At 48.9% G+C, this 12,216-nt stretch overlaps 3 protein-coding genes across 3 annotated transcripts; 2 read left to right on the forward strand and 1 right to left on the reverse strand.

The window, feature by feature from the left end:
* Positions 1-505: 505 nt before the first annotated feature.
* Positions 506-2,304, forward strand: K444DRAFT_378417 (uncharacterized protein). Its single transcript, XM_024872323.1, has 2 exons — positions 506-802; positions 864-2,304. The coding sequence occupies exons 1-2, from the start codon at positions 696-698 to the stop codon at positions 2,263-2,265; spliced, it is 1,509 nt and encodes a 502-aa protein (XP_024738633.1). The 5' UTR covers positions 506-695; the 3' UTR covers positions 2,266-2,304.
* Positions 2,305-3,536, reverse strand: K444DRAFT_720163 (putative isomerase YbhE; the record flags this gene model as incomplete). The annotated part of the gene is made up of 3 exons (XM_024888475.1): positions 2,305-3,117; positions 3,172-3,235; positions 3,266-3,536. The coding sequence occupies 3 exons, from the start codon at positions 3,534-3,536 to the stop codon at positions 2,343-2,345; spliced, it is 1,110 nt and encodes a 369-aa protein (XP_024738634.1). The 3' UTR covers positions 2,305-2,342.
* A 7,348-nt stretch (positions 3,537-10,884) lies between these two features.
* K444DRAFT_525844 (white-collar 2) lies at positions 10,885-12,124 on the forward strand (the record flags this gene model as incomplete). The annotated part of the gene is made up of 2 exons (XM_024874488.1): positions 10,885-11,920; positions 11,970-12,124. The coding sequence occupies 2 exons, from the start codon at positions 10,885-10,887 to the stop codon at positions 12,122-12,124; spliced, it is 1,191 nt and encodes a 396-aa protein (XP_024738635.1).
* Positions 12,125-12,216: the final 92 nt, after the last annotated feature.

Genomic DNA, 12,216 nt, shown 5'->3' on the forward strand with positions numbered 1-12,216 from the left:
CACTACCTAGACCCACTATTATTGATAATTATTGATTATCGACTAATTAGTGCGATTATCTATTAATTGGTTATTGAACCTACAGGGAAACCTGGTTATAAGGGTACGGCCGGTTCCGGAATAATTACCCTTATAAAGGGGTTACCCTTATAACCAGACTAATTTTGGTAGGAAAAAAAAATTTGGTTCCCGATTTACTACCCTTATACAGAGGTTACCCTTATAACCAGTACCCTTATAACCAAGTTTCCCTGTATCGGAGCCCACACTGCCTTTTGGTCGAGCTTGGAGATCTTCAGAAGAATTAAGAAATAGCGATGGGAATACTACCTTAGGATGTTGGTATGTTCTCTCTCACAAACCGGGATGGATGTCAGGCCGATGAGAATTGCTCTCAATCCTGGACCTCAGTAATCTTCAAGGTGGTTCAGAACACATGAGGCTTCCCACGGATTCGAAAGGTCTCCCGGCACCGATAGGAGGACAATGACAGCAGCAACAGCAGCGGTGAATAAACTTTCGAATGCAGAAGTTCCTCAGCATCATTAAGCACGATATGCTTGCATTAGGTGCAGTCTGGAAAGAAGTGGGTCCTCGCCGCTCAAACTCCACGTGATCTTTGACACGGTGTTCATTTCCGAAACCTCCGCGTCGAGTTCCCCTGAGCCCGCAAATGAACAAGGTCTTCAATCTTAATGCTTGAACGTCAAGAGCCATTCGAAAAGAAAGAAAAATTGCTCGTTCGCGCAGGAATGGACTCAAAATCCTCATCCAACGCCGTCTTGCGGCCAGTGGGACTTATGTGAGGGTTCTAAAATAATTATGACTCCGCCTGGGGCTCTTGCGCTGATTAAGAGAGCCAGGGAGCAATTTTCCACCGTCAGACATGATCTTGGGCTCTACCGATGTGTTCAGAATATTGCAAAATATTCGACAGATCACAGTCCGGATGATATGATCATCGCGCTCGAAACTGCCCTCGCCAAGGTCATTTTGCGGCACCCTCCTCTGTGCTGTGGCATCATCAATGAGGACAAGGATGACCCCGCTTTCGTCCGACTCGAATCCATCGACATGTCAAAGTGCCTCGATTATAGGATTCTAGACTCGTCGACCCCAGAAGAGCATGAGCAAAGCTTGATAGAGATCGTCCAGCATCAACATCGCCTACTATGGCCGGATATGCATTGTCGCCCAGTTTGGAAACTGATTGTCGTCCAACGCAAAGCACAGCCTTCAGAAAGAACTGATTTTGATGCAATATTTGCTTGGCATCACGGCATTGCTGATGGTGTGAGCGGAATGGTATTTCATCGATCGATGCAGGAAGCATTAAACGACTCGGCCACTGTTGCAATTGTCGACCATACGATCAAGATACCGGACTCCATCAGTTTATTTCCACCTCAGGAGGATATGATTAAGTTCAAAATATCATGGTGGTTCTTTTTGGCAGCTGTATGGCGTTTTTTGAGACCCAAATGGCTCTTGCCCGATTCTTCTCCGCCATGGACTGGCCCACACGTTCCGCCCAGCGCCGAAAATTTCGATCCACGCGTTCAATTGATCTCAGTGTCCTCGGAGGATGTCACCAGTATTCTGTCTGCATGTAGAGAACAGAAGACTACCCTCACCGGCCTTTTTGAAGCTCTTGTTGTTTTGTCCCTGGCATTTCGCGTCCCAAACGCTACCAGTTTTATATCAAATACTTCCATCTCGCCCCGATCTCTCAGCGGTATATCTTCAACCGGCGATATCGCAGTTCAGGTCTGTTCACATTCATCGGCATACAATTCAGATGTTGTCTCAGCAATTCGAGCCGCCCGAAATCCCGCTCAAGTCACGGACCAGGTCTGGAGGATTGCGAGGGATTTCCGTACATCACTAGCAACTGCAATGGCACGCATGCCAAAAGATAACGCGGCGGGGCTATTGCCTTACGCTGGCAATATTCACGATTTTTTTCGTTCCAAACTGGGAAAGCCTCGAGAGGAAACATTTCAGATTTCGAATGTGGGGACATTTAAGAACCGGGTTGGCGAAGGGCAGTGGAGGATTGAGCGAATATTCTTCACGCAATGTGGTGTGGTTGGCTCGGCATTCTCGCTCAATGCTGCGAGCGTTGTGGGTGGGCCACTTTCAATCACTTTCACGCGGCAAGGCGATATTGACAACGAATTCATGGGAAATCTCATTGCAGATGTCCAATATGGTCTGAAGTGTATTGCAGACGGGAGGGAACTCTCTCTGGATCACTCGGGCTAAGAGCGGGCCAAGTGGCTGCCATATCCTTTCGATGGAGCGCAAGAGGAAGTTGTATTTCCCCCCAATATAATTTATAATTACTCATCCCACAATACTGCACTTAACCCGTTGTCGCTTTCTGCTTGTCCAACAGTACCAATTCTCATACTCGCTACTTGTGGGCCCAACAAGCCGGTTGTGATGTCTCTCTTTACCACTACCACATTGGCGGTAGTTTGGTCCCCAATAGCCACCAGATCCCCTGCTTTATTGATCTGGAATGTACGCGGATAGGTTCCGCCGGAAGAGGTAACGCCTGTCAGGGTCATAGCCCCCGTCGATGCGTCCAAGGAGAACGTGGCCAATGAATCATTTGGCGAGAAAGAAAGATCTCTTCTATTGGAAACGATCAAGAAGTTGTCATGCACATGAACCTCTCCAACCTTTGTTCCTGATGGTGCAGACTTGCCGCCGGCCATAGTGTTTAAGCTTTGCTCTTTCGTCAGGGTCATGCAACCGCCTGAGTATGCAACCGAAAATCTGTGGACTGTGTTCGCCAATTCGTTGGCAACAAAGAGCGTCTTGTCGCCCCAGAATGCTGCGTGACGAGGTCCGGTTCCACCAGCTTCCACGAAGTTTCCGCAAGAAGTGAGCGTTCCTGAGCTGCTATTTATGCTATATATCCGGATCAAGTCGGCGCCTAGATCTGGTACCAAAAGGAAGTTTCCGGAAGGATCCACTACTGTCTGATGTGGATGCGGAACATCCTGCCTTGAATTTGGTCCTTTTGCACTCTGGGTAAGCTTCATGTTCTGCAGAGTTTGCGTTGATGAAGATAACGGCAGCTTGTAGGTAGTGAGGAGGGAAGATCCACTATGGGTGTTATGTCAGTGTCATTCCCAAGCTCAGGTTACAGCGATTACTCACTAATTCACACTCGCAACATATCTCTTATTTCCATAGAGGACGTTGGCAACAGCACCCCCTGGAGCTGAGCATTATCCGAGCTGTTTCAATCCACCATCTGCTTCCGCTGCGACCGAGGTCAACGACCCAGTGTTTCCCTCATCCGAAACATATAATACCCGGCTCGCGGAGTCAAATGTCAACCAGCTTGGTTGGCCACCGATTATCACTGTGCCATTCGTTGTCAATGTGTATCCTCCTCCGCTCGTTGGTGTCACAGTCAGCGATTGGAGCGTGCCTTGGTAGTGGGAGACGAAAATGTTTATGGCGCAGATAACATCCAGGAGAGCTGGGAGCAGCCCCAAGGAACTAATGAGAAGACGCATGATCACAACGATTGGCAAGATCAATCTTCTTCCACTTGCTTTCAGGCTCGTGCGAGACGCAAACTACCAAATTTCCTTGGCAGCTGGAGCACACAGAGTATTTAACTCTGCTCAAAACCACTTCGTTTCGAGCACATGGCCTCTATAGGATCTACATGATACGGGTATATCTATTTGCTGCCCCGAAGCAATTAAGCCAAGGACAGATCTTGGGTGTTCCCCAAACGTTCACGACCCCTGAGCCACTTCCCCGCAATCGAGATCAATCTGTGTCAAGTTGAGTGATCTCTTCCCCTGAGCCGAGGCCCCACACCTCAATTCATGACGTCTCAATTTTTTCTTCCCGGGCTGACACGTAAGGCTGGATGGTTGTACCTATAAAGCAACACATTTTGCTAATACAACGTCTCTAGGGAAAATAATGTAGCGAGACAGTGATGTTCCGCGCTGGCACGCACCAGAAAGCAAACGATACAAACTTTTAATTGGCATTCACCCCTTGTCTGTGGCTCTCTCGCTACATTATTTTCCCTAGAGACATTGTATTCGGAACTACTATACCGCTTCAGGCGGAATATGTTTCTATCGGCAAGTGGGTGAGGTACTTTGGGCTTTTTATTCGCGAGCCCTGTAGCCAGCTAGTGCTCGGCTGATCTCAGTGGGCAAGCGAGATTTGGCCCTACCAGCCTCACTTTGTTTGGATAAAGTTGTCCCAAAACGGTGCGGATGACTTGATGAGATGATGGCCAAGATATAAACCTCGAGAGTTCTGCTAAGCAATATCTTATCATCCACAAGGATCTACCAGCGTTGATGGTATCGTTCGCGTCAGCTCCATAATAGTTCTGTCTAAGTTCGTACTTTCATGAACCGCTTCTCCCATGTTCTCCCACAGTGCATAACGGATGAAATTTTGGGTCTCTATCTTGTAGATTTATGTGGCTTTCTCAGCCAGGAACTGGTTAAACAATACGGAACATGGCTGCCAAATGATTGACTGTCCCAAAGTGTGAGCCCTCTGCCAAGCCCAATCAACCGGAATCCGATAACCGTTTGGCATGTTTTCACCTCCACACCGTGGGGAGGCTTAGCTATAGACCATTTCTCTTTGTGGGATGTTTCTCGTATTATGAGTACTGTACATAATATCAGGCAGCAACCCCGTTCTCTTGTCTTTCGTCGTTTGTTTCATTTCTGAGCAGCTCATCGCAGCTATCCTTCAGCTTCTGGACCCTGCCATGATGATCGCCCTTACTGCCTTTTCGCTCCTGCTTGCAGCAGTACCGAGCCATGCTACAGTTATCGGCCTTCAAAAGAGATCGTCCCTAACTAACTACTTGACATCTGCAAGTGTTCCACAAAGCGCACCGGGGTCAGCGGATTTCAAGCAAGCTATCAAGCCCTTCAATCTCTGAATCCCATTTACACCTATTGCAGTAGCGGTCCCTACGACCGTTGCTCTAGTGCAAGCTGGTACCCAGATCTCACGACTTTCCTATACTGGTACCGTGCCGAGAACGTGTCCATGCCAGACCAGGGTTTTGTCGAGCCACTTGAGGCTTACTGGGTTGCTGGGTTCCCAACGATATCAACAATAAGACGGCAATCCGGGCTCATGCTCGGATCTTGTACTACGGTCCGGTTCAGAACTGAACGTTAGAAAATATACACTTAGAGCATTTTTTTGAGACATCCATCGAATGATAATATCAGGGGGTTCTGCTTTGCGGAAGAAAATGTTTGGACTTCAGATTACAGAGCCAGTCGTTCGAGGTCCAACACGTCACTTGGCACACCGCGGAAATTTCAATCACACCGATATTTCCTATGTAATAGCTGAAGACGAACATACTCATACAACATTAATCATTCCATTCCACTCGGAATGAAGAGATTTGAATAATGGTGGGGGTAGAGACTTTGAGCTACGCCAGCTAAGATCAAAAATATTCAATGAGTGAAGAATCCACAAGGGGGTGAGATGACGACAATCGCAACCCTCCATTTGGTTCAAGAAAATATTGAGAACTGCATATCAATCAAAAATCGTACTCAGATAAGAAAACAATTTGGTTGCAGTACCCCCAGAGCTACTGGGAGGACCGGCGATGGTGGTCATTCTCTCACCCGTGCAAGCAAGGAATTAAGAGCAGGACACGGAAGACCAAGAGGCACAAGGTATGCAGGGAATGATTGCTATTAATAAATATGCTGTCATCAATCAATATCCCTCGCTCAAATCCGCCTAGCTAACGCCATAGCCATCCCATGCATCAATTCGCTCAAAATATGCCACGATGTGACCCCACAAACGCCTGCCCATGCTTGTCCCCAATCAAATCTCGATACTCTACAACGCAAATGGCAAAGATGCCATCACATGAGACCAGAAAGACTCTGCTGCTCAATGATGCTCTTCTGGTCCGCATTTCTGCTGACCCGAAAGTAGTGGTCACCAAACTCATTGCACTTCATCTCCCGCAAGAACTCCTCGTCGTGAGTGATGATGATCATTTGGAAGTTCGATTGGTGACGTCGGTTCTTGATGATCTTGTTCAAAGACTGAGCGAGTGCTCTAATGTTGTCTTGATCCAGGTTAGTGGTAGGTTCGTCGAGAGCAATGACCTGGAAATCGTTAGCATCAAATCTTTCGCAAAAGCAGTGGAAGTTCTTACACCGCAATTAAGACCAAAGCACTCAGCAAGAGCAAGACGGATGATGATACAAGCCAAAACCTTCTGGCCAGCACTGCATCGACCACGCATATCCATCTCAGCATCTTGCTTCACCATGACTACCCGATAGTTGTAAGATCGCTTGGTCGTGGTATTGGCAGTGTCGTTCTCTGAGCGGATCATGATAGTGTCAACATCTGTACCTTGGTATGTGCTTCGCCACAGTTCGCCAGCGATCGCATTGATCTCTTGCATCTTGAGACTGTGGAACTTCATGATCGCGCTGTCGAGTGCATTGGAATACTTATTCAGGTCTTCGACTGCGGCCTTCGTAGTCTCGACCTTGATGTGCATCTCCTTATACTGCTCGGCAGCATCTTTATATTCTCGTTCATACTCATCCAGCGAGTCCTGCAATTGGCTATCCTTGGCTGTGATCTTTCCAACCAGAGGGCCTTTTTCTGACTGGAGTGTTTGCCAGTTTCTATCGGCAGCGGCTGCTTCACGAACAAGCTGCTCATAGTCATCCGTGACATTGCGATCCTCCAGTTCAGCAATGTCGTTCTTAACTCCTTCCAGTTCTCGAAGATGCTTCCGATATCTAATGTTCTCTTGGAAAGTTCTCTTATTGTGCTCGCTGTCGTCAATCATCTTCTTCAAGGAATTGGCAGCTGTCGTGAGCTGATCTGTGTCGGCCTGAATCTGCTTCGCCTCTTGTTCGAGAGTCTTGATTGCTCGTCGGCAAGCGGCAAGCTTTGCTGGACCTCCGTTTTCGAGATAGGAATCGATGCTTTCCTGAATCAACTTGAATTTGTGCACAGTCTCACCGAGTTTGGTCTTCTCAGCTTGGACATCCTTTGCCTTCGCTTGGCCACGTCGTTGAGCATCCTCATGGAGAGCCTTTGCCTTCGCAATTTGCGGGCCGAGAGAAGTGAGTGCCTCGTCGGCTTCTTTGATTACCTGACGCTGGTGGTTGGTCTGTTCACGAAGTTCGTCAATTTCCTTCGTAAGACGTTGCTTGTTCTCGAACTCGACTTTAGCCATGTCGACCTTATTGGAGGCAGTCCCAGACTCGATTTCCAGCTTGTTGATCTCAGCCTTGGCTTGATCCCGACTGTTCACAAATCGGGTATGCGTCTTTTTGACAGCGCGAATGCGCTCATCACAAGAAGAAGATTGCTCCTGGATCTCGTCGGCGGACAGAGAGCTGCCAGACAATTTCTGCTGCGAGGAAAGTCGTGCAATATCAGTCTCGTGGTTCGAGATCTCGGTGCAATATTTGGCAATGTTGTTGACCGTTGGCGACAAAACCTCCACATCTCTCTTCGCAGATTCTTCCTCGTTGACCACGTTGTCACACTGTTCGAGACGTTGCACTAAAACTCTCTTCTTGCTTTCCATTCTCTCTAGATCCCTCTCCAGAGCTGGTACCTCAGTGTCGTGCAGCTTCTTGCAGAGTTCGTATTGAGAACGTGCTGCGTTGGCTGTCTTGAAGTCTGCCTCGAGAGCCTTGAGATCATCTTCAAGATCCCTTTTGACTAGCTTAGCGAGTGCCTTCTCAATCTTGTCCACCGCGGCTGACTTTTCTGCAAAGTCTGCAAAAGAACGGTCGCAAAGTCTGCAACAATTCCTCGACTTGATGATGTCCTGAGCTTGGCGGTAGTAATCAGACACGTAAGTCATGCCATCAAGATCCTGTCTGAGATCGTTGCGTTCCTTTTCTAAAGCCTCGAGCTCTGGCAGATAATCGTCGACGTTGCTGAGCGGCTTTCCTGCTGCGGTCGTAATGGAGTTCAATACGACAGTCCGAGATTTCTGCATTTCTCCCTTCTTCTGCGAAAGATTGGATCGAGCATTCTGAAGCTTGATTTCTTGTTCGCGAAGGTCTTGATGTGCACCCTCTTGCTGTTTCTTTGCGTCGACAAGAGTTCGGGAACGCTGGCCGAGAACAGCTTGGAAGAGGCTCTCGAGAGTGTCAGGACGCCAGTCTGAACCAACAATCGCATTCAGCTGTTCAGTGTATGTCGAAAGCATGGTGTTCAAAGAGGTTTGCTTTTGCTTCGCCAACCCTTTTTGATGGATAAGCGCAGCATTGTCCTGGGCAAGTTCATTGCTCTTGAACAATTCATCTCGCAATCTATTTGACTCCGATTCCAGTTCTGCAAGACGATTCTCCTCGGCCGTGATAGTACTGTTCCAGGCAGCAACTTCAAACGAGGAGGTAGCCTGTTGAAGGCGTTTCTTGATATCATTGAGACGCAGATTCAAGGCAGCCATTTCGCCTTCTTCCATTCGGATCGAGCTCACCTCCTTCAGCTTGATATCCACCCTCTTGTTGTTGGCGGTGATTGCTTGCTGGGCGGCGAGTCTCTTTTCTGTTCGGGTCGTCTTTTGGTCGTTAAGAGCGGAGAGGGTCTCTTGAGTCTTTCGTAATTCGTCGTTCGACTCCTTATTGAGGGTTTCCAACTCAAGATCGCGGTCTCGACCCGACTTTTGGACTCTGGCAACAAATTCCTTGACCTGTTCCTCATCGATGTCGCCTTCGTATCCGCGAATCGAATGAGTACGAGCTGCCTCCTTCACAAGCTGCAGACGTGATTCCAGATTTCTCTCATAATTCTCCTTCTCCGCCTGATGCTGGCCTTGTTCTGCTTGTTTTGCGGACAATTGTTGGCGTGAATCATTTGCGGAAGCCTGCAGCTCTTGCCACTGGACTTTTTGCTCCTTCGATTGACGGGCGTACTCGGCCATTCTCTCCTCATATTGTTCGAGAGTGGACTGAAGCCACTCATCAGATTCAGTGCGCTCTTCAAAGTTTTCTCTCAAATCAGCGACGGTAGATTCGAGGTATTCTGCTTGTTTTGTCTTCGTCCTGAGTTCGTCCACGATGCCGAAAGCTTTAACTTTACGCTTGTGCTTCTCGTCCCGGTCGTTTTCAGCCTCCACAATCTTGCGGTCGACGGTAGCAATCTTGTCGCGAATTTCTTCGACTTCATTCGACAGGGCGGTAATCTGTCTCTCGGCTCGTTCGGCTCTGTCTTTTTGACTCTTGTTGTTCGCCTCGTGGATGACGAGGTTACCCAATTTAGTCTTATGAACTTTTGCGAGCGACTTGATCGTGTCGACGGCTTTGGAGTATTTCTGAGCCTCGAAAATCTCATCGAATTTAACCTTGAGCTTCGAAGGCTCGCTCATGGGCCACAAAGAGTCGTCTTGGTGGCAGAAGATGACATTTTCTAGAATAGCCGGCGGTACACCCAGGTGCATGGGAATAACCTTATTCATCTGGGCCACCTTTGTGGACATTGTGACCCGTTCCCCGTGATGCTCCATCAACAGCTCACAGTCGAGTGTCTTAAATGTTGTCTTCGACTTTTTGACGGCAAGGGACATGCTTCGGGTGACGACGAGCTTGCTGTTCGCGGCATTGCGGAACTGAAGCTTGACTTGCCCCAGAACCTCCGATTCTGCACATAACTAGAAGATGTTAGGACGAATTAAGACGGGTTGCGGAGATCACACCTTGGGATCATGGATGAAGGCACCACCCGTGCTGTTGGGTGGGAGTTGGCCGGCCGTAGCATACTTAAGGCATTCGATGATGGTCTAGAGACGTAAGCATGTGTGCAAAAGGGGGCCAAGATATACCCACCGTCTTTCCGGAACCGTTGAACCCGACGATCAGGTTGAGAGGTGTCTGGAACTTGATCGTTTGCCCGGTGCGATTATCGAAGGAGCGGATCCTGGGTTGCACAAGTTAGCGTCAGAGATATTGAAAGCGATGACACTGTAGCTTACCCTTGGACGGCCAACTTCTCGATTGAAGCTGTGGAAGAGCGGTCAGCAGGTTGATCATGAGTGCCACTCCGTTCGTCAAAGAGGTAACTTACACCTGCGAACCTGGGGTTAGCCTGGATGAATTCAGTTTGAAAAGGAGAGGACACTTACATCTTGATGTCTCGGACTCCTGTGCCTTCTGCCAAGGCAGGAACATCAGCGTGGGGTTGTTGGTGGTGCTGATCAGAAGTGGTTGCAGTTGTGTTGACGAGGAAGGTCGGGGAGGACGCGGGCTGATTAAATAAAGGTCCGGGAGCGACGCGCCTGGTCACGTGCAAACGATTAAATTTACCGCTAAATTCGCTAAATTTCCCCGCTAAATCTCAACGCTAGTATCGGAGCTCATTGGCCCCAATCGCAGTCCACGAAAGTGGATGGGACATTTACGCCCTGTCATGATCGTGAGCGCTTCTAAATTTCTTCACAAGGCAGTTTGGCCTTGACCGTATTCGAATGGTGTCTTGCTATAGACCAGTTCAGTATGTCTCAGGGACCAATGAATCCGAACAGTCTGGGGATGGATCCGTCCATGTATTATCAGGGCATGGCGGGGATGGACGGCATGCCAGGAGGCTTGTCAGCCTCGCAGGTACGATGCTCCCCTCTCTCCTGATCGATCGACAGAGTGTGCTGATTGCGTGTAGGCTCCTCCTAGTGCGAATGACACCTCGATGAGCGGCATACTGGAAGACAGCATGCTCGAAGACTTTGACAATACTCTCGATGTCAACAATCTCGAGAGCGGCAGCCAGAGACCTTATGGACTGCCGAGCTCTGCAATGCCACGAAATGAGAGCGAGCAAATGGACGAGCGGGGAGCTCTTGTGCTCAATTCAATGGATAATACAATGAGCGGCGCCGGCGCAGGACCATTGCCTACTGGATTCGGTACACAATCTGGGGTTAGTGGTGGTAGCACACTCACAGACTTCACGAAGAGGAGGAACTGGCCACAACGAGTGGTTGAAGAGCTGAAGGATTTTCTCCACATTCTAACCCCCGATGGGAGAATAGTCTATATGTCCCCCAGTGGCGAAGCATTGACGGGGTATACTCGAGAGGAGCTTGTGGGCAAATTTATCGTGGATTTCATACACACTGACGATTCCGGAATATTTGTGCGAGAGTTCAACGAATCTATCGCTAGTGGCCATCCTCTCAGATTTTTCTATCGATTTAAGAAGAAGGATGGGACGTACACGATTTTCGAATCTCACGGGCACCCTCATCTTACCTCGGAAGCCGCACAATTTGGACCGAACAATGGATCAAGCTTCTGCAAAGGATTTTTCATGATGGCGCGTCCATACCCGACCAAGAACGCTGCACTGCTCGACTCTTTCCTCGAACACAAGATCGAAAATGAACGACTTACGAGGAGAATCGCTGATCTCAAGCGGGAGGAAGCTGAGGAGGTAGATGAGTCGCACAAGACATGGTTGAAAAAGCAAGAAGGGCGACCAGAGATTCAATCCGAGGAGAACGAGACGCTGGGATCCACGACAGCATCAATGCCTAGCCATATGGCGAACCCAGATGCATTAGCAATGCCACCACCAGCAAAGCCGTCGTCTATGAATGCTGCTTTGACTCGACAGAACTTGGAGGATGCGAACGCCGGAAGCAGACCGGATTCTATAAATGACAAGATGGCACGTTACGAAGGTGCTACTCATATTGAGACGATTGAGATGCTGACAGGATTACGATACCAAGATGGAGAACGAAGTCACGGAATCAGCACTGGAGACCAGAGTCCAGCATTGATCAGAGGCGATGCCGGAATAGCGATCCCTGTTGATAAGGAAGCCAGGGGAGGCGACAAGAAGAAGAAGATAAAGCTTCCAGATGAATATGTTTGCACAGATTGTGGTATGTATATCAATGCGTGAGGTCGCTGCGTGTATTGACATTGATCAAGGTACTCTCGATTCCCCGGAATGGCGGAAGGGCCCCAGCGGACCAAAGACGCTCTGCAACGCTTGCGGTCTCCGATGGGCCAAAAAAGAGAAGAAAAGAGCAGGTCCATCCCAACCGGCGGCTTTGCAACTGGGGCAGAGCACTGGAAGCAGTTAGGATTCACAAGTGTCACATGGCGTACCCGGTAATTTGGCATTTAGGCAAGGTGCAAGTTGGGTCCCTTTTCAACGGTGTTCAAGAGGGGCACG

Source organism: Hyaloscypha bicolor (genome assembly GCF_002865645.1).
Source record: "Hyaloscypha bicolor E unplaced genomic scaffold K444scaffold_56, whole genome shotgun sequence".
Classification (NCBI taxonomy): domain Eukaryota; kingdom Fungi; phylum Ascomycota; class Leotiomycetes; order Helotiales; family Hyaloscyphaceae; genus Hyaloscypha; species Hyaloscypha bicolor.